This window comes from Temnothorax nylanderi, unplaced genomic scaffold (assembly GCF_030848795.1).
Source record: "Temnothorax nylanderi isolate EJ_2023f unplaced genomic scaffold, tnyl_v1.0 TNYL_tig0237_pilon, whole genome shotgun sequence".
NCBI classification, from domain to species: domain Eukaryota; kingdom Metazoa; phylum Arthropoda; class Insecta; order Hymenoptera; family Formicidae; genus Temnothorax; species Temnothorax nylanderi.
The window spans coordinates 251,115-273,328 of NW_027249299.1; the positions used below are offsets into that span (position 1 = coordinate 251,115).

The 22,214-nt window shown below is 42.6% G+C and overlaps 2 protein-coding genes and 1 long non-coding RNA gene across 8 annotated transcripts; 1 reads left to right on the top strand and 2 right to left on the bottom strand.

Moving 5' to 3' along the window:
• Nucleotides 1-396: 396 nt before the first annotated feature.
• On the bottom strand, nt 397-18,399 carry LOC139779647 (uncharacterized). Of its 6 annotated transcripts, none has more exons than XM_071718067.1 (5): nt 18,328-18,399; nt 15,431-17,033; nt 6,053-15,337; nt 5,703-5,942; nt 397-5,390 (listed from the first exon to the last, which is right to left on the bottom strand). In XM_071718067.1, the coding sequence occupies exons 2-5, from the start codon at nt 16,940-16,942 to the stop codon at nt 5,325-5,327; spliced, it is 11,103 nt and encodes a 3,700-aa protein (XP_071574168.1). In that variant the 5' UTR covers nt 16,943-17,033; nt 18,328-18,399; the 3' UTR covers nt 397-5,324. The 6 variants fall into 6 exon arrangements, with proteins under 6 accessions (XP_071574168.1, XP_071574167.1, XP_071574169.1 ...); XM_071718066.1 differs by having other exon boundaries at nt 6,053-8,686; nt 8,756-17,033; XM_071718068.1 differs by having other exon boundaries at nt 6,053-8,046; nt 8,185-17,033.
• On the top strand, nt 18,315-19,168 carry LOC139779653 (uncharacterized). The gene is made up of 2 exons (XR_011719953.1): nt 18,315-18,757; nt 18,841-19,168. It is a non-coding gene; the product is annotated as an uncharacterized lncRNA (long non-coding RNA).
• Nucleotides 18,947-22,148, bottom strand: Rcd5 (microspherule protein Rcd5). The gene is made up of 6 exons (XM_071718070.1): nt 21,755-22,148; nt 21,291-21,666; nt 20,987-21,187; nt 20,427-20,846; nt 20,105-20,320; nt 18,947-19,956 (listed from the first exon to the last, which is right to left on the bottom strand). Exons 1-6 carry the CDS (start codon nt 21,871-21,873, stop codon nt 19,867-19,869), a joined length of 1,422 nt encoding a protein of 473 aa, XP_071574171.1. The 5' UTR covers nt 21,874-22,148; the 3' UTR covers nt 18,947-19,866.
• Nucleotides 22,149-22,214: the final 66 nt, after the last annotated feature.

A 22,214-nucleotide genomic window follows, 5' to 3' on the forward strand; every position in this document is an offset into this window, starting at 1 on the left:
CCGGAGCTAGGATTCAGAATGGCGCAAAATTTGAATAGGATTCGAAACTCGCGTCGAAGAATCCTGAACTATGGAAGCAAGCGACACAAGTGTCGTTTTGTCTTTGTTACTCATCGTTGCCAAAAAAGAAAGATAGAACGATGTTTGCGTCGACCTGTGTCGCTTACTGGAAACCTCCCTATGACTCGGTCATCGACGAGACTGCAATTTTTTTGACGATTGAAGAGCAAAATTTCAATTTTAATTGTCTAGAAAAAAAGGAGATACAAATTTTATCCGAATAAAATATAATTGTGAGATATATTATTGATAAATCTCTCTCTCTCTCTCGTTTCAGGCTTTAGATTCGCTCGCTGAATATATATTATCCGAAGCAGTAATAAGGAACAACGCAAATTTCTTCATACACTTCACTCTTTATTTTCCTTTGACTATAATAACTCGAACTCTTTATACACTCTCATAGCCTAAGTACGTGTAAATATAATAACAGAAATTAACATATCGTAAAACTCATCGTATCCCTATTGTTTACAGATTACGCTACTGTAATTCGTGGAATGATTGCGCACTCATTAATTCTCGCAATTGCAATTCCGTTGACATCCTCCAGGCAGGAATGGTGATTTCTGTTAAGTCTTATGTCGTGCGCCATTCTCCGATAAAATCGTTAAAAGGTACGAGTTCTCACACGATGCGCAAAGCGATATATTGCACGCAGAAGGTCGCAGGAATAATATTTACGCATCGAAAATCGATATTAATCAAAAACGTCACTTTCAACGAACACGGTGTCACTTAATTATTTATCCCAGAACCTCAGAATTATAATGATGTATGCGTCGTGATTCGTCACGTGATATAAATCCCTTTCCAACGTGTGAATTAGCTTTTGATATCAGATAAAACATTAGCAATCATGTCATAGACGAGAAATACAGAATAACTACAATTTTATTTAATAAGATTTCATTAGACTCGTATAAAGGACTTTTTGCATAGTGGAGATTTAAGAATTAGTGTTTAATGCGCGCACACACATGTTTGTAAAGAACACACATCGACTTCAATCAATTTCCATATTAAAATGCAGTTTTTATTCTTCTTAAAAAGTTACCAGAATAAATTAAGAAACTGTATGCAACACGCAAAACGTTTACGTTTAAGATTCGAGACGAAAGAGAAACTATTTAATATTTACATTTCAATCTTAGATTTTGCGTGTATAATTTCCTAACGATATGTATATATGTACATAAATTTCAAAATTTACTTTAAGAGCAAACATGTGTCTCAGAAAGCTAATTCATTCGAGCGCTATACACACATTTATAATTAATGCAAGGCAATAAATATGTAATAAACAGATACATGCGTTTCGGTAAAATAATCCAGTACAAGTAATTCGCGATCTGTACTGTCAATATATTAAGATATATCATGTACACAAATTAGCTAACGAAGATTCCTCAATATTCGGAAACACACTCCTGCATGAGCTTATACAGATTTACATTAGTGGAAGTCAGAAAACCGATCTACTGCTACTCGTCATTCAATTCTTTAAATGTTAAAATTCGGTAGGTCTTAACGCACGGCAAATTTAGTCGATCTTCGGATGAACGATTAACATTTCTCATTTTGTTAAGTTCATACAGGAATTCATTCTCGCTTTACGACGCCACGTAATAATTATGCATAAATCGGAAATTCCGTAGACGATCAGTAATGCCCATGTACGATGCATTATTATAGCTCACTCTTTCTTCGCAAACGCTAGGGCATAAAACTATACGAGTGACTTAATGAATGAGGCATTTAAAAGAGTTCTTCAATTTGTCAATTTCCCTTAAAAGGAAATACATGCTTAATCGTATCAATGTACGGATTTAATGTACAATATTGATATCTGTACATAGTTCGAGGAACTTTTCTTACGCAATGTACAAGTGATGTATAAATTCATAAAATATTCCATGTACATCAATTCCAATATATATATGTATGTATATATATATATATTTATATATGTATGTTTTGTGGACATGTGATGCATATAACATTTTAAAATTTTAGGCACATCGAGCACACAATAATGATATACGTACACAACAAGCCTTAGTTACAGGAGCACGGTAACTTTTTTGTACATATATATCTTCCAATATAATTAATAATATACAAACTAAACACAGCAGCAGTTTTATGATTTAGTTAAACCATAACGCAGCGGAACTTGTATATATTATTGTATATATTCATGTAATATCTATATATATGTATGTATATATATTATATATCATTGTGAGTAATTAACACTTTATAAAATATTCATATTCTATTTCTTTAAATCTAAAAATATTTATAGATTTGATTACTGCAATGTAGTAACATTAATATACGTTTTGTTATATTTGATGTTTTGTACTACGAAGATATATTCGAAAACTGATTAGTTTCAAAACTGTGATAATGAGTTTTGCATAACAAATAATAACAGTATTCATCGAGAATTAATTGTCAAAGATATTCATGTAACTATCTTATATATAAAAAAAATCAAAATTATTTCACAACGATTCATTATATGAAATTTCATATTTTAATAATTATTGTATCTCTATAGGACGCTCTTTTTATATACTTTCATTATATTATTCTATCGGCGTTTTTTAAGTTCACTTGATATCATTTGAAATGCATGTTGTACATACATTTTATATATAAATCTTTTCGATACGAACCTTTGTAATCATTACGTTCGCAGATTTATCAAAAATTAACAATCTGTCGTCGCTATTAATAAATTTATATTATATATAATTTTCTGGATATTTTGTTCTGTATATTACTGTAACGGTATAAATTATTGTATCTGTAGTGATCATGCGTTTCATCAGTGCAATACCAACAACCAATGTGGTATCAAATTATTGTACTGATTATGCAAAAAATTATCAACTTTTATATCAGGCAGTATGACAACGCTGAAGATTTTGGTTTTGAACCTGTATTACACGGTGTGTACTTGTGGCGATGTATCTTGTTTCAATAGCAACAATAAACTTTAGTACATTTTGTACGTTTCCTGTAAAAAATTCTGATTTTTCAATCAGAGTAGCGACTCGTTAAAATATTTCATCCCAATCTCTCAGTATATATTTAAAAATTATGTAGTTGATAATGCGTGTGCTCCGATAACCAAGGCAAAATTATGTACATGTGTATAAACATGCTCTGTAGATCAAGAATCTACAAATATATATAGATTTACTTATTATATATATGTATATATATATGTATAGATCTTTATATATATATATATTTTTTTTATATAATATATATAACACGATACAACGAATACTGTTAGGTGTATCTTAAGGCACTCGTGCGAATAAAATCTAAAAACATTTGGAACAAATAAAGAAAAACAAAGAGTCTCTAACTTCAATAACAATTCATAAACGTACACACCTAACTACTGTATTTAGTTAAATTGGTCCAGAACTAGAATTGATGAAAACGCTTCACTCTCTGTGTTAAACCCCGTAAGATAAATTAGGAAATATCGTTAAACGATCGCCGAATACAATCGATCGCGCGACCCTGTATTAATATAACATTTCATTGTAGCCTCTTAACAAGTAATATTATTAAAACTCCGTCTATAAAGCCAGGAACTAGCGCTTTAAGGAATTGTTTCACCCTTGACACACTTTTTCACACTTCAATTAAAATTGTACAACGCAAAGCTTCTCGACTGCATCGTTTACTGTCGCGATCGATATTCTTATAGTAAATACACTTTAAATAGTTTAAAAATCAAGTGCGAAAACAGGTGAAAAGGGAGGATGAAACTATCACTGTAATAAAACCTGTGTTAACAGAAACTTGGGGGTTGATACATATTGCGGAGCAACACTATCCAGTGCTTGAACACCGCGCACATTATGAGATATAACGTGTATGTTTAATTTAGCTCGTATTGCACGGAGAAATTATGTCGTATAATGAGATTGGCCTTAAATCTTGTTCACTTTAAAAATTTGTCTAATATTAATATCACGAGTTTTGCTTCAATAGATCTTCTGTGTGTTATGGCAATATAGGTACTCATCAATATCTAATAACGCTTGGATGCAGATCCTCTCCACAATCTTTTCTAACGCTTACCACAGCTTTTGCATTATTAACTATAATATGAGCTATGAGACATTGTTTGTTCTACGTAACCTGTTACGTAGAATGTTTTAATAAATTTAGTAATGACAATACTGTCATAATAGACGTTTTTCTTTTACGAAGAAAGTATATACACGCGCGCGCATGTATACATTTTGTCTTCGTATTTTGCGATACACGATTTAATATCATTACTTTTAAAATAACATCGATAAAACATATAAATAAAATAACATTCAAATAAATTATTACAAAGAAAGATTCATCAACAATGATAACAACTTGGAAACAAACAACAAATTAAAATGTTAAGCCATTTCGAGTGCGTTTAACACCAACACACAGTGAGAATATATCGACAAATCGACATGTAGAAATTGCAAACAGTGTTACTAAGTAAATTTTTCATTATGCAAGATAAATTATTTTAATATCCCATAGCTCAGATTCTTTCATATATATCTATATGTATAATATAGGAATGTTTCATTTTTCTCCTTGCACATTATCTCTGTTAGCAGAGACGTAATTGTACCATAAAACGTATTTTTTTTACATAATTTTAACCGTATACATCTCTTACTAACATAATGTTGCCAGTGTACATATTTTTGCAAACTGGAATGACGAATTATATCCGCATATGTACGCGTGTATATATATATATATATATATATCTACGTGTTTTATATATAAGTCTCTCCATAATATAAATAAAAATTCGCAGTGTGAGCACATTCAGCGGTTGAACATCACTCGTAAAACTTTGTACAAATAAAAGACCGAAGTCTCTTTTGAAAATTGTAAACAATCGAACGTGTATTATATAGTTTTGTTAAAATCTTTGGCTAAAACATCTAATTGCGAGCTAGAAGTGTACCTCGGGTAACTCTTTGTTAATGATGACCCACATCGGTTGACTTAGCTAAAATCAGCAAATCTTTCAAAGCGTTCGTTATTTAGAAGTTAAAATTTCGATGCTGACGCCATTAACAGTGGCAGCTGGGTCGTTTGCGATCCAGCCGCGATATAAAATATTAGTATCATCTTTCATTATAACGTTTGTAGAAGATTGCACTGTAAGCCGTTATAATCACAGTAACTATATATATGCTTGTATAATCCAAATAACTTACTCGCGATTATTTATCAACGTCGTTTTCTTTCCTAGGACTTTGCTGTGTGCGGTCGAGACACTTTGTGACATCCTAAGAAAGAAAATAATATAAAACGTTTACTATATTATATGTATTGATATGAGTAAATGTTAATTATGTAATTATAATAATTATAATAATTATAATAATTATAGTAATTATAATAAATGTTAATTATATATATATATATATATATATATATATAATAAATATTAATTTATTCAATACATAAGGGTTAATTATTGTACCGTTATGCACTGAAAATAACCAATAATACTAATACTGAATAATAACAAAAATACATGATGTAATATACATATATGAGCTGCTTATAGGCAATTTAATAAAAAGGATGCAACGTACCTGTACCGCAATTTGTAATGGCGTTAATTCACCTACGGAACAATCACTTCGTACAACGTTCGGCGGTACTAGTCTGGGGCAAGGCTTGCCTGTAAAGAGCGTGAACAGTGCGTGAATGCTTCTACGTTGTGTCAGTTCTATGTGACGGTGTTGGTATCCAGCCAAGTGCCGTCGATGCCGCGATGTTGTAGGGAACCACCTTTCGCACAGGTTGCAATATCGTCTGTGTTTTATCGTCGCCTGCAAAAGAAAACGGGATAAGAAAAGAAATTTCTCGAGTCCATGAAGAGAAAAGAGAGTACCTCAAAGAAGATATTTTCTTATATAATAACTTAAATAAGATTTCTCACCTTTTCATGGTAAACTAATTGAGTTATGAACTCGACAATGGACATCTCGCTCTTCTTATGAACGTCCTTTGTATTGCTCTCAACTTTAATGCTCGACGTTATGACTTTGTCGTCCAACAGCTTGGACTCCACTATATCGAGATCTTCGCTATCCTGAATCGTAATGACCGGCGGCGATCTGGAAGTCTCTCTGTCTGAATTCGTGTCGAAATTTACGTTACCCTCGGGCTCTAATATCGGCATGTTGTCTTCCTTGGGTATGACTTCTTTTGCGTTGCTCGTGTTATTCCCCTGATCGGTGGTTCTCGATATCTTGGAATTTTTGGACGACGTCCGATCCTTCTCTTTCCGCTGTGCATCTCGATGGGGATCATCGTCGTTTCGGCCTGTCGGATTCTTTCTTTTCTCATTTAAGTGCACGGTACAAGCTACTAGGCTCTCGTCCGACACAGCCTGTTTAAATGTCTTCAAGGATATTGTATTGCATTCGGGCGTGTCCGTCACCGTCTTCTTGGAATCTGCTTCGTTTTTCTCAGGTGATTTTGGTTTCTTCTTCAGGAAGGAACTTTTGCTTTGCTTGGAATGTTTTCTATCAGACTTCTCGGCATTAGGTATATTCTCAGTCTTGTTGTGTTTATTTTCCGTGGGTGTACAGCCCTTATGAGGCGCAATGACGCTATGACGGTCTTGAGAAGCGTCACTCGAAGGCACGTCCGGGAGGTTGTTGATATCGAAACTCGAGCCCTGCTTTTTCTCCGCGGCTGTCTTCGGTCTCGCGTTACCGTTCGCGCTGTTCGGCACGTCGTATCTGGATTTCGAAAGGCACTTCTTCAGGGTCTCCTTGGCCGCCAAAACTTCTTTTATCAAGGAGTCATTGCAGCAGAAATTCTCCCTCGTCGCGGCGAAACTCGCTGCCTTGCAACACGGAGCTTTCGAAGAGACCTCTCCGACAGAGCCAGCCGCGCTGTTCTCCAATGCAGATCTGTCATCGCCGCTAATATCGATCTCCACGACACGTTTATCTTTCCCAAGCGAATTCTTGTCGCCAGGGGAAACCTCGGATTTGTTATAACGTTCCAATTTCGCAGTTTGATCGCTCGCCTCTTCAGATGCATGACGCGAACTGTAACAGATGATAGGATCAAGTTTCGGCATAGATACATCCAAAAGATCTGTATTGCTGTTGTCCGTGATCTCTAACTCCAGTTCGAACTGGGTTGGAATTGCGTCCGCCGAATACAATTGCTCGATGTCGCCATCCTCGATCATATGCCTTTTCAGCTCGCTATGATTATCGTCTGGCGAAGCAGGTAAGATCTCTATGGTCGACTGGCTCTCGTCCGAAGACTCGACTTTAATGACGGTGCTGTTATCCACCTCGAAATTATCCAACATACTCGCGGAGTCGTCCTTAAGCAGATCGATGTCCTGCAGAGTGCAATCGTTGTCCATATCGCTGGAGCTCAAACGTTCCTTCTTTATCATAATATCGCTGGCGTCCTTGCTGAAGAAAGAATCATCATCTCGCTCCTTCCTCTGCTCCTTGCCCTCTACTCCAGTTTGTAAATTATGTTCTTCGGACGATGTTTCGCTCGGACCGGTTAATTTCGCGAAACAGGTTTCTATCTTCGATGTTGCCTTCAACTCTTTTAATGCGAGCTTAAAGTTTGAGCTGCTTGGGTGTTTGAGAGTATTCTTCTGGTCAAGCTTATCTAAAATCGTATCTTCGTTCGCATCCACCGCCTGTTCGCGATTGATATCAAAACTATCAGTCTTGTGCTTATCGCATTGAGAGGTAGTTTTCTGTAAGTTAGCTTTTTCAGATGACTGATTGATATCTTTATCGGGCGAAGTAACATCCGTCTCCGATCGTGAATTATTGTCCCGAGATCTTGATCTACGTTTATTGTCCTTATCGTCGGTTGACTTGTAACCCTTGAACGACGCACTCTTCTTCGGCGTGGTGCAGGTCTTGGTATCCCTAGAATCCGTATCTGGGGATGGAGCAAAATTTACATCAACCCTCGACATTTCACTGAATCTTCTACAGTCGTAATCTGACATTCTCCTCTGCTTATACTTAGCCGGAAGCAGGTCGGACGTTGAATTCGACCTGGACAATTTATAGTCACCTTGCTTTCCTTGACGATGGCTATCCTTGCGACTTGCGGAGATTTTGTCGATAGCTCGTAACGTAACGGAGGACAAAGTTAACTTCAAATCCTTCACCATGCTGTCCAGGATACGGTACCTTTCCAACTTGACCTCCGGTTGCCATTTCGCACTCTTCGCGATGACGTTCTTGCAGCCCTTGCTCAGCTCGCATTTGAATTCCGCGCTGGCCGACGTTCTCTTGATAATTACCTTGGGAATCTTCTCGGAGATGCACAAGGAATTCTTCTTCGTTTCGCATTCCATCGCATTCGTTCGCATTGAATCGGAGGAATTACTGCGTCTCGTAGAATGTTCTGTCTCACCACGTCCCGATCTTTTGTACTTCTTGACCGGCACTTCCGAATGGCTCGAGCTCTGTCTCTTCCGTGTCACTTCCGGAGATGACGACCTGTTCCTTTCCTGTTTCCTCAATTTCAGTATAGGTATCTTTTCCTCGTACTTTCCCGAATCTCTCGGCTCCTGAAAAGTCATACTGTTGTAAACCGAATTATCTGTGAGATCGGATCTCGAGGTACTCTTTATTTTTACCTTTGATATGGTGATTTTCTTAACGTTCTTGCGTTTAACGCAAACCTCGTCGACATCGTCGGCTCTCACTATTTTATTAGAGTGCTTCTCATCCAATTTAATCTTCATCTTGGGAATCTTATTCCTATTGGACTCCTGCAAAAAACTTTCGGAATTGCTCTCGCATAAATCCTCGTTCGTGAGTGAAGCCCGATCCAAGATATTTGCTTGAGCAGGAGTTTCTTCGCAAACCGCTTCAATAGACGGAGTCCCTGGACGAGATCTCGCGTTTCTGATGATCATCTTTGGTATCTTCGGTTGGCAGACCGACTTGTTAGCAGCTATGCCATCCTGTATAACGGAAGAGGGACCCACCTGTGTAACAAACTTCGAGCTAGTCTCGCTTTTCTTGATGACGAGTTTAGGTACCATCTTTGTGTTAGCGTTGCAATCTACCGCGCGCAAGTATGCTGTCTTCTCACAGCTGCTGGAAGAAATTTCATTCTGCTCCTTGTTTTCGTCGTTATTCGGCGTTGCTTTAGATTCCTCGATCGCTGCAGCCGACTCGACCATTGGCACGGTCTCGTCGATCGCCTTGCTTTCAATTTCAGTTATTACCTCCGCGACTCGAGGCTCCTTGGTAGCTGACATCCTCGAGAGGGACAGATGATCTAAAAGTGAATTATCCTGGAGCGAATTAACCGCGCCTGTAAAATCGATCGACTCGTCGATGCTACACAAACGATTGACGGCGTCTTCCTGGATCTGGCTCGTCTCCCACACCATCGGCACCATGCTGTCTTCCTCCGTGAAATCGTGCTCGGTCATTTGCGTCAGCGTGCATCTGTCCTCCGCATAAATTCCGCAATCGGAAGAATCCATGCATAGTAACTTGGAATCGATTATGCTGTCGCAATTGGGATTCTCACTCGCCTCAGGTTGTTCACACTGCTTCTTGTCGCCTTTAATAATGCTCTTGATAACGGTGAACTCCGATATATTTTGCTCGCGCCTCTCGCATGCGAATAAATCGCATACGTTCTCTTCCGTTCGTAGATTCAAAGCAGTGGCTGGTGTAGATATTGCCGTAGAGCAACAAGTGTCGACTTCATCGTTTCCTTGATCCTTCAATGAAACTTCAGCTTTTTGTAGGTCGTTCTCCGGCCTTTCCAATTGCTGCTCGTTGCCTTCTTCGTCGAGCGTTCGTTCTACGAATGCCACATCAGATGGATTTTGCGAGGCAATCGGTTCGTCTTTTTTAGATACCGCAGAATCTCCTTTGTCACGAGTGTCTTGTTCATCTATCTGATCGAAATTAATCTCGGCCAAAACATTCGATTCCGTTGCAGGCGCAGTTTCTTCTTTATCTTCGCGAATGATCGAGGGTGATAAAACTTGTTGAGATACAGTTTCCCGATTCACGGCAGAGTCTGAATCATCTCTCGCCGAATCATCGATTTCATCATCTCGTTCATTCGAAGTAAGCGCGGATTCTTTCACAGTTTCTGTATCTTTTGGTTCATCAAGCGAGTCCTTAGATTCAACGTTTAATTTAGACGGATTTACGACTTTGGTAGAATTTTCATCCGAGCTTTCCTTCGTATTTGCAACTTCAAAATCGAATTTATCTTCTTTTGGAGAGACGCAACGAGGATGCAAATCTTCTACTATATGTTCCGTTAAGGCTTCCTTGTCTTCAACATAATTCGTAGAACATCGGTCATCTTCTGGATCGTGAATTTTTTCATCTGTTATTTTAAAAGAATACGGTTGCGCCTTTTCAGCGAGTTCAATCGGGTCAGATTCGTCTTTATCAAACTGAGATTCTTGCTTTTCTGTACGCTCATCGTTACTCTGCGTACTCGACGATAGATTAAGCGTGCTTGCTGGTTTATCGCTAACCGGTTTATCTGCTGACGCATCGTTTTGATTATTACATCCATTTTCTTGCTCATTACGTAAAACCGCGTCCGATTGTTCACACTGCAAATCATCATCCCGAATTGAACGTAGATCCTCAATGTAATTGCACGTTGTGTGATGTAATGTTGGCTCATTCACGTCACAATCCACCTTACGATTGCCGTTGTCGGAAGAATCTTGCTCTGCGGGCAAAAACGGGAAGGGATCCAGCTGTTTCTGCGCGACAAATATCTCGCTGAAATTTAAGTCTTTAATATTATCGCTGTTCCTCCTGTCGATGTGGGAAGAATACGACTTAATTGACTCCATCGTCTCTTCCCAACATGCGGCTCTTGGTTCCAGAAATAAATTCGATTCAAATACAGAGCTTTCGCCATACCCTTTCTCGTACTCGAGATTTTCCGCAAATACTTTCGTCTTGCAAGATTTAACACTGGACGCAGGTTGGCTGTCTAGATTGTACTGCTTCTCGAGGAAATCCAAATCCACGATATTCTTCTTGTTAGTTTCCTTGCTCTCCTGACCGCTCTTGTTCGCGTACAACTTGTCCGCGTCATCGTTGAAGAATTCTAAATGCGACGTACTTCGAGCTTTCGCGCAATTAACGTTTTTGTGAGCATTCTTACTTGACAAACAATCAACGTGTTTTGCCGCAGGCTTGGCGTCGACGGGGTCGACCTCCCTCTTCCTACCGGCGACAGTGACGTCGCGATTCCTTTTGAATATCTTCCGTAACTTGGAACAATTGTAATAATCGTACGACGGAGATCTCGCAAAATACTGCTCGCGGGAGTTACCGTAACCGTCCTTTACGCGAGCCTCAATAATTAACTCGCGATACGTGAATCGAGGATTAGGACTGTAAGTTATCTTTCCGTCTTTGGTGGTGTACACAGGAACTGTATTTAGGTTCTCCAACTCGTCCGCGCTGGAGAAGGTCGGATTCACGTAACCGCTGGTGCTCTCGTACAGGTCGAAGTTGCCGAATCTACCGTCATCCCTCTTTGGTCTTTTCCATCTGTCCGCGCGCCTGTCGCCGGCATCTGTACTTTCGTTCGGAGCAACGTCAAAGTGATTGTAATCAAAATCCACAGGATTATCGTAATTAGTACCTTCCAAGCTGGGCTCGACCGTACCTGAAGAAGTCGACGGAACCGCGTTTAATCTAGACGTAGCATCATCTTGGAAATTTCTTGCACTCCTGCATGAAGAAGCGACGGCCGTTTCTTGATGCTCTTTCTTCTGTACGTTGACATTCCTCGATCCTAAGTATGGTGAATTATCCGAAGAGGCTTTCGATTCTTCGTTGCAGAAGCTGCTAACAGCGACCTTCCTTTCTGCCTCTTGGCTCTTCCTTCTGACCGTTGCGTGCTCCGATCTTGAAGTTTTCGAGGCGCTCGATGCTAGTTCAGATTCGGTATTAACATTATTCGAAAGATCGGTATTATCTCGTAAGAGCATATCGCAACCAGGCGGTTCTGCACAGGTATTTGAGAACGTACCGTTATCTTTGTATACGTCATCGATCAATTCTTGTTCCGACAATGAGCTTCGCCTCTTCTTCGAAACAGGCGTCTCGCTGTTCGTGTCCTCCTTGAGCTTTATTTCCGTATTGTTGTGATTCTCGTGAGCTTCATTAAATGCAGATGCTTCCGTTACAGTGGACGGCGATCGATTGCACTTCTCGTAATCCCGGCGATCCGCTTTATCGCAGACCATCTTCTTGTCGCACTGAATCTCCGTTATACTCGTCGAGTTCGATCGGGCTCCATTCGAGATCGAGTTAGTCAAATGACCGATCGTTTCAGCGACGGCATTCTTGATATTCTCGTGCAGCAATTTCTCCGTCGTGTTCCGTTCCGTGCACGACACGTTTATCTCAATCTTGATCGCGTCAAGAGAACCGCCGCTCTTCGCCTCTTCTCTCAAACGCTGCAATCCTTTCTGGTGATCGTCATCCTTGAGCTTCATATTGACGTTCGTAACTTGAATGGCAAAGTCGGGGTTCATATTCTTGGTTACAAACGTCTTCAAGATGTTCGCGCGCTTGTCTTCCTGTTCCTCAGACGACTTGGATCTCGCCACGTCCTTCTGACACAGTTGATTATCGCGCGGTGACTGCGACGCGGATCGCTCGTCAGGATTCGACGAACGATGACATTTCTTGCTCGCTGCATAATCCGAGGCCTCCTGCGTATCCTTACTCTTATCATGGACCTCCCCAACGCCAAGTGACTTATACTTTATTCTTCTATATTCCTTTAGAAGCCGCATCCTTTCTCCGCTATCATCGATGCTGATGTTCTCGATTACTCTCGGTTTATTATGCGATTTATCGGATCCTTTTTCGACAGTACAGGATTTATCCTTATGCGTAGCCGCCTCTTGAGTATGTTTATTGTGATGTACGATGGTTTCGCCGCATCTTTCCTTCGCCGTCGTATTCTCCGATAAGCATCTCTTTTTATGAGAAATTGCCTGGTCGTTCGAGATCGACTTCTTGCGATTCGCGTGCCAAGAACTCCTCGAGTCCTTCGCATCGATTCTCGTTGATCTACTGGCGCTCTTCTCCGAGAGAGAATCCTCTTTCGCGAATGATGCCTCGGGTCTTCTCGACTTATCTCTATGTAGATGTTTCGCGCTGTGTGATGTAGATAAATTACTTTTAATAATCTGTGTCGTACAGCTATCTTCCGCCCTGGAGCTCCTCGGAATGATGTCGTTCGTCGGCGATAAACTTCGCCTACTCATTGTTGTCGCTGTCGCCGTTTGACGGGACATTTCAGTCGATATGCGTCTTCTGCTGGAATAATTAACGTCATCCTGACCGCCATCAAAATTAACAGGGTCGGAATTGCTTGTGACATTTTGCGACGCGTTATTCGCTTTCGCCGAGTCGTTGTACCATGGCGCGACTTCCGTATTCGTTTCTGCCTGTGATTTTTTCGTCAGAGCATCCGAGTTCGCCGCTTGAGATTCATTAGTGCTGCGCTCGCTCGTTGAATTTTTATAAGCCTGCACCGATTTATTCGACGCTCCCGTTGACACGATCTTTAATTCATACTCGCCGGAGGTCAGAGTCATGCGCATGCTAGTGGCCTCCACAGTTTCCGTTTCGTTGCCGAGCGCGAATACCTTCTCGCTGCTGTTTGCAGAAGCGGAAGTTCCGTTCAGACTCGTGCGATTTTTTTCCTTACGGCTTTTCGTAGACGTTACAGGTTTATCCTTATCAGTATTCGTGGAAAATTCAAATGTGTTAAGAATAGCATCGTGAGCGAGCACATTGTTATCGTCGCCCTTGTTTTTGAAGCGATTCTCCGTTTGATATTCACCTGCTAACGAATCGGCTGATTTATTCTTGGCGGTTCCCTCGCCGTCTAGGTGATCGTAGGGCTCTCCCTTCGTCGGCGATTGTGTAAAACTGATCATGGGACTGTTCGGTATAATCTCGATCGGATTTGTTGATATCGTGAGATCCTCGACGCGCTCCGACGACTCCTCGTTGTCGGAATGGATCGGCGTGTTCAGCGTGGTGGAGATCGGGGTGCATTCAGACGTAGCGAGGTCCGGCAGGCTTATATCGTCCGGATTATGAGATTCCTCGCTCGCGAAACTGTTCTGCTTCTTCAAATTCGTATCTCGGGCGGAGTCCTTCGCGGATGTAGGCAGGACAGCGAGCCCCTGGTCACTTACCCGCGACGTTTGCGACGTACTCTCCACCGTTTTAAGCGGCGAGGGACCTTCGACGACGTATGCCTCCTTGCTCAGGTTCCCGAGATCGGCGTTGTACTCGGTCGTGGTCGGCTCGGTCGTGCTGCTGGCGTCGGTCTTCTTGATCTTGTCTGCCTCAAGAGTTATCGCGGCCACCTCGACTTCCGTTCCCTCTTGGAAGAACGACACCGCGTCTTGCCTCTCCAGAGTCTCGGTGACCTGACCGTCGGTGACCTGCAGAATACTACCTATTTCTAAATTGTCGACTATGTGTATCGTTGGTACCTCGTCAGGCCCGTTGCTTATGCACTGTATGATATGGCTTCCCGGCTGTACAATAGCTTTCTTTGCGATGTCGTTGCACGTCAGGTCCTTCGCGATCTCGACGTTCTCCGCGGACGAGTAGGATATCGTCAGGCAGTCCTGCGCCGGCACCACGCCGACATCGCTCTTCTCCTGATTCTCAAACGTTATCACGTTCGGGGTGATCTCCTCCGGTTTCGAGACCTTCAGGCCCTCCAACGTCTTCGTCGAGAGATCGACATTCTCGTAACCCACAATTACCACCGGTGTCGACTCGCTTAGAACGGCGCTCGGCAAACTGGTACCCGCGCCGTCCTCATCCTCCGATTCATCCCAGTTGGCGAGAAACTGCCGTACGTCGAGCTCCGGCTTGTCGGCGAACTGTTTAGACATTTTCTGCTGTACAACCGTGTTGCTCGCGTTCGCAGCCAGATTGTCGAAACTCTCGCTTCCTTTTTGGACTTCAAACTGATTCTGAACGAGACTCTTTTGCGCGGAATATCGGTCTTGCTTCTGCATACTTTCAGCGCACAAAACGGTCGCATGACCGTCATGTTGTTGTTGCGATACCATTTGTTCCGGCTTCTGGACGTTGCGATTCGCCATTTCGGGGACGCTATTACCGTCCTGCTTGCCCAGCTTGTCCACCGGACTGCCCACTGGCGCCTGAGAATTCACAGCTTGTTGCACTCTGGGATAAGTTTCGGGCGCGTAGTTGGCATTGATTAAAACGCCATTCTGATCGAATTGAAAATTTACCTGCGGGATAGCAGAGGTATTGACAGTCGACGCGGCGACGCACGGAGTCTGCTGCATCTGTCCCTGATATGTGACGGACTGCTGTTGTAATTTCAATAGTTCTCTATACCTATGAACACATTCCTTATACTTGGGATGTGACTGGTACCCGGGTATGGTCCTCGCCAACTCCCTGAGATTATTCTCCGTCGCGAATCTCTGCATCGCTAGTTGCTGGTGATATACCTGATACCGCGAATGGCAGGGAGTATGCATAGTCGTGGCATTCGTTTGCATTCTGTTCGCCATGGATGCGTTGTCGGCGGCCTCCTGACAGTCATGCGTACCGTCTGCCTTCAGATTCCTCGGGTACTGTGAATTGAAGTAAGTATTCTGCGTGGATGGCATCATACTCGGGTTCGGAACACTCGTGGACGGCATGCTGGTCGGCATCATAGCGCCGCCGGTCTGATACGGCACCTGCTTGTTATATTTCTGCTGTGGCATCGTGAAACCCTGCTCCGGGTGCTTAACCATCCCCTGATTCGCTACGTTCATGCCGCTCATCTTGGAATACTCTTTTACGTTGTAAGGATACTTCTGGTACTCTCCCGTGTAATTGTAGTTTTGCATGGGGTAGTTCTGTACCATGCCCGAGGATGACGGATAGCTGCGGGAGACCACGCGGTCCTTGCGATACTTGAAATCGGGGAAGTTCCTCCGGTGAGGATCTGCGTTAGGTCCGTTAGGCGGCGGCACCATAGGCGACATAATCTCCTTGCCATCAAAATTGTCCTTCCTGAAATTGTAATCGTTTCCGAATCGTCGGGCGTCCGCTTGATATCCGGCGGACGAGCGAATGTTCTCCCTGTAAGTCGCGTTGTTCTGATAAGAGCAGTACTTCTCCCACTGCTGATAGCTCATGTTGGGATCCGGATTGCAGCACAATCCCTTACAGGGGACGAAGGACGGCGGAGGGCCCGTCCTGTTAGCGGCGTGCGAATTCACGTTGGTGTTTCGTGGCCCTATCGACGCGTGCGGCGCATTCATATTCATCACGTTTGGTCCATTTAGATGCGAGATAGGCCCGTTTAAAGGCACCTGATTATTTCTATAACCTAGCTCCTCGTTTATACCGCCTATCGCGGCATTCCTCGGGTCCATAGGACCATTCAGATTGTCCGCCATGGGATTTCTTGTATTCGAAGGCCCATAGTGGCCAATGCAATTCTGCATTTGCACCATCGACGCCAGGGGGTTGTTGTCGGCGGCATTGTGGCCGTGCGAGATGTTGCTCGACAGATGCGGCTGAAAGTGCCTCGGATTGAAGTTGGGATCGTTCTGGTGTTTCTCAAGTCCCTCCGAGCTGAGATTCAGACCGTTCAACTGCGTCGGGCAGGTCGGACTGGTAATATTGGAGATAAACGATAAGTGTCCCGAATTGACATTTTGAGCGGTCGATGTTACGTCGTTTATTCCTGACTGTGGGGGATTATACTGATGCCAATCTGGCATACTTCCACTGTAGTTCATTGTACATTGTTTTGCTAGTATTTTGCTGTGATTACATCCTGTCCTCCTTGTTCACAGAGATCTCTCCAAATATTAAAAGCAGGGGGGCTACCTAAAAAGAGGAGACTACGTGTTACTCGCTATACAATTATACAGAAATTATATATATACTATTAATTGTTTTTGACAGTATAAATATGAATATCTTCGGTCGTGCAAGCAGAATCGAGGAAAATTATTTCTAAAAGTAATTGTGTACTTTTAATATTGTTAGATTCTTGCGCTACATAAGAATAATTATCTTTACTCGACGAATAAATGAAATAATTTGAATTCAGGATGCAAAGGTCAGATTTTGATGAATTCTGAAGTACAAGGGACACGTTATCTCTTCACAGTCATTAATCAAGTATCTCGTTCTCGAATTGATTCATTCTACGGACCTGATATGCATCGACGAATTGTTATTAAGTATTTCAGAGAAAATTGGAGACCTGAGAGAGAAAAGTATAGTTTGCGATTATAAATACGTTGCTTCAGTCACTCGTAGGAGCAAAGTGGCTACATTCTTTGACTATTACTTCTATAGTCAGAGGTCACATCCGTCCCGATGGAGGATTGCGAAGGGTTATAACGCATGCCGCAGGTATGACCCAGATACCTCTTTGACATCTTTGGCACATAAAACCACGCACACGCATGTGCACGTATATACACACATACATACGCATACAGACGCATACACACACACACACTATGCGCCTCGCGGAGCATGGCCGAACGTGCGCCGCGTCGTCAGAATGCAAATGATCTCTAATGATATTCCGGGACGGGGGGCAGTTCCGCCACGCGAAATCGAGGCGAAAACGCCTCGTGGCTGTCAAGCCGCGTACCGAGAACCGTGCCCCGCGCGCTCCGACCTCGGCGCTGGAGCGCGCACTAACAGGTGACACCATATTTACCGAGGTTGTAGCAGGTTGTAGCCATTGTTGGCAACCCACCCCCAGCCCGCGGCGCGGTCTGTGTTTACGTTCGGCCGTCGCGACCGTCGTCGCGGACGCCGAATCCGCGCCGCGAGAGATCCGCGGTGCGGATTCTGCACCCGCCGAGCTGTTGAAAAAAAACGCGCACCTTGTCGCACGCGGGGCCTTGAAGATACTACGACTGACAAACGCACGCACGCACGCACGCACACACACACACACACACACACACACACACCCACCTACGACAGTACGACGGGCAGTCGCGACAAATTGTCGCGTTGCCGCTCGCGACGGGCACGCGAGACCGCGGCGATGACGAACGGCAACGACGACGACGACGGTCTGATCGTCGAGATCGGGTCGATCGGGACCACGAGTGGCACGGCTCGAGGGGGCGAAACTCACGGCTCCGAGACTTACCTGCACGTTAACATCGCTCACAACACGCACGCCATATTGGACACGACTGCTCGCGGAAAAAAAAAAGAGGAAAAACATGCGCGCGCCCTCTGCGGCGGGAGGCGCGCACTTCGCCCCCGTTTATGCGTGTGTCCGTACTGTCCGCGCGTGTGCGTGTGTGTGTGTGTGTGCACGCGCGCGCACACGTACGCGCACACCTGTTTCGCACCTGGGCGCACGTACGACGTGCATGCGTGCGACGGACAATGGTAAAAATATGACGCTAATCGCCTCACGCCTCGCTTAATATATTCGCGAATGCCGTTGACTCGGTCGCGAGACCAAGAGGTTCGCTGCCGCAGGCGTAAACACTTCTCGTTATGAGGACCGTGTTTCCCACTGAAACTTGATTTTGACGCATGTACTAATGAGTCGAACGTGTCTCCTGTATGTACGTACGGCGAGATCACCTCGGTTTTTTTTTTTTTTTCGAGTGTTCGATGAAACTTGAACTTTTTGCCTTACTTTTCTCAGGCGCCGCATACATGATGCATGACACGAGTTTTGCATAAGTTGTTGCAGCTTATAAAACGTGCGTATAAAATATTCGAACATTCTCTACTATGCTAACGGAAACATCTTATTCTGCATATTCGTTTATTACAGGGATATTACACAGACGGCTGTATACGTAATAATTTACAATTTATATTAAAAGTTTATGTACAATAACTTCAATGCGTATTATTGCTTTTTAAGCCTAGACAAAAATACTCATAGCCTAATATAATGTTGAGTATATGAGCGGATTTAGGAGACATTATTTGCACAAAAATAAAGAATCTATTACCTATCCAAAGAGTATACATGTCTAAATTACTATTTATAATTATTAAAGTATAATTTTTTCAATACATCATGAAATGAACATAATGCGTCATTGAGTTTGATTGATAAACTCTGAAAGAGATAATTTGTTCGCATAAAAAGAGTACTTTCAAAGTTATCGTAGATAAGTAAATTATAAAAGATATTAAGGGCCCCCCCGCACAATAAAAAATATAAGGAACAAGGAATAGATATTAGCGATTAGGACTAAGGAATCAGGAATAAAGCCGGCGTAGCATTGAGGGCCACTTCGACCAAGCTCTGATTAACTTAATCGTTGATTAGTCCATTGGAAATGATCAATCGCATTTTCTCATTAAGCAGATTGGCAAATGCGATTGATCATTTCCAATGAACTAATCAACGATTAAGTTAATCAGAGCTTGGTCGAAGTGGTCCTGATACACGGCTTCCGATAAATTAAAAATCTATTGTCCGTTTTTCACTGTGCATCCAGTTTTATTCCCGATTGCTTAGTCCTAATCGCTAATATCGATTTCTTATAATTTTTCATTGTGCGAGGGCCTTAATACGCGAGTTAGGATCTATGCACCGCAAAATATGTATTTGCTATTCTCAAAAAGTAAAAAGTATGTTGTGTAAGAAAAGCATTAAACTAATTGCTATAAACTACGGCACTCGATATTGTCTCTCATCTTTCTCTGACATCCCTCAAGGATTTAAGTTCAATTTGACAGCTTCTTGTCGTATCACAGAGATGAGTTCTTGGTTTATTAAAAATATGAACCTCAGTCCTGCAATCTGTAAAAGGCGTACATAGAAATGTAAAGCAGAAGGATTTAAACCCATTTAGTTAAAAGAACAAACTATTATTCGAGAGGAAACTATACAAATTAAATTTGTTGCGTTTTATGCAATAATTACGTAATAATATTCATGTAATAGTTACCTCAATTACACTATTGTTATTCAATTTCATCTTGTTGCCAGCCAAGATTGGTCTGCTGTCCACAAAAATCGGTCGCTTTCCCTCGGATGACAAAAAGAAGTCTCCATTATTCCTTAAACGGATGGTACCTTGTCGACGCGAAACTTTCCATGCTGGACCTTCCAAACCAAGATCCACGTCGACGGTATGATCCTTTGTAGAACGTCCTACACTTATCTGGACAAAGATACAAAAAATAAGATGTAAATCTTTTAAAATATGACAATAACTTCATTATACATAAATAATATTAACGAATAACCGTTCCATGTTTGCTTCTTACCTCTCTAGATCTCATGAGATATCGGACGAGTCTTCCCCTTAGAATGGCTAAGGTTTGATTATCAAATTCTGGTGGATTGACACCTGTTACGCTGTCGACAAGTACCTGCCATCTACTAAGCTCGTTTTCCAATACTTTAATTTCCCTCTTGTTCTTCCTGTCCGCCGTTGCCAATTCGGCGTCCACCAATTCATCTTTCGGTTCCATCAATTCGGTATCGTTCATCATATCTTCGGCGTCCGAAAAGCTCAATACGTGTTCACCTCGTGGTAAACTTTGCACCGTCTGATCTGGTAATAGGTGATACTGTTTCATCAACTGCCAATGGCTGTGTAACGCCTTTGCAGTCCTTGCTGGATAAAACGTATGTGAATTTGCTTCAAGCAATTCTTGAAATACTTCCAATGTTGGTTGAGAGGTCTGACGAGAAAGATCACATACTCATAATAATGCAGTCATTCGAGAAACACATTGAAGGCTAACTCAGTAATTAATTTATACAATAGATTATTTATGCTTTCTATGAAAACATTTGTCATTTAGAATCCACTAACACCCACCGATTTAATAGTCCCTAACAGCTCCTCCTCCACTTTGCTATACAAAGTTCTCGCTTGAACACTGGCTATTAGTTCAGGATGCAAATTACGCATAGCTTGCACAGCTACACGTGAAACTGCGCTATCGTATAATAATGCGTACCATCTTTGCTGTATCTCCTGCAATGTGAAGCGACAGGAAAATTTTGTACCTCGATGGACCTTAAACAGATAATAAGAATATTAGAAGTGTATTTATTCTCCTATCGACGTAGAAGAAAAGAATTAGAAGCAAAGAGAAGGTAGAAGCTAAATAGCCAAGTACCATTCTCAAATCATTCGTCTGTTGCACACCAGTGATCAACGCCAAGTCGTCGGCAGGTTTCCATCGTCCGAGATCTTTGGTGGCATTGATGGAGTGAGAATGATTTTTACTCTTCTTATTCTTCCGTCCAGGATTCGAGCCGCTCGGCCTGCTGGGCCTACGATTGACTCTGTCCGACTGTACCAAGGTGGTCGGTATCGGTATCGGAGTGGGTAGCGTCTGCGTTGGGAGAACATCCATGGGAGAACAACCAGCAGTTACAGAAATCATTCGCGATTTCGACGTTGACTTGGCGCTCGTCGCAGGTGGTTGCAGATTGAACGTCGTCTCCACCACCTCATCGTCGAACTTCTTGCGTTTTATTGTGCGCGAGGAGCTTTGGAGGAAGGAAAATATCAACAATAGAGGTACTCTGTTTACAATGCATGCCTCAGGCTAAGGTCAACGCGATCTATACGTCCTACCTTCTCCGTTTCGTCGATAAAGCGTCCAGAGCTGACGATCCGATGGGGATATTCAGAAACCCGTCCGCGCTGTGCGTGAGTCCACTGTGGTTGAGGCTGGTCGGTGTCGGTATATCCATCGTTCAGCAAAGCGAACGCGGAGACCATGAAACCATGAAACCACGTGACTTCTACCTGATAGACCTCTCTATCCTCCTCGCGAACAAATCACCACTGTTCTGATCGCGTTGTGTCACACCCACGCAGCTATTCGTGTTCAAAATATCAACAACTACCGTAATATCAACACAACACACTCGGGCAGTTGACGCAAGTTGACGCGAAGTGAGTCGTAGAAGGATAGACGCGAATCACGCGAGCCGCGAGGTGCGACCGCGACTCGACGACGGCGCGAATCGATTCTCGAGCGGTCGATACCGAAGGAGGCGCGACGTCGATCGATTAGTCGCAGCTCCCGTTC

Excerpts from the sequence above, each read along its gene's own strand:
- LOC139779647 (XM_071718063.1), bottom strand. The coding sequence starts at position 16,942 with ATGAACTACAGTGGAAGTATGCCAGATTGGCATCAGTATAATCCCCCA. Across the intron at positions 5,943-6,052 it reads AATTAGTTTACCATGAAAAG|GCGACGATAAAACACAGACG; the intron begins GTGAGAAATCTT and ends TTTCTTTTGCAG. Across the intron at positions 5,391-5,702 it reads CATTACAAATTGCGGTACAG|GATGTCACAAAGTGTCTCGA; the intron begins GTACGTTGCATC and ends TTTCTTTCTTAG.
- Rcd5 (XM_071718070.1), bottom strand. The coding sequence starts at position 21,873 with ATGGATATACCGACACCGACCAGCCTCAACCACAGTGGACTCACGCAC. Across the intron at positions 21,188-21,290 it reads AGACGAATGATTTGAGAATG|GTCCATCGAGGTACAAAATT; the intron begins GTACTTGGCTAT and ends TATCTGTTTAAG. Across the intron at positions 20,321-20,426 it reads ATCTCATGAGATCTAGAGAG|ATAAGTGTAGGACGTTCTAC; the intron begins GTAAGAAGCAAA and ends ATCTTTGTCCAG.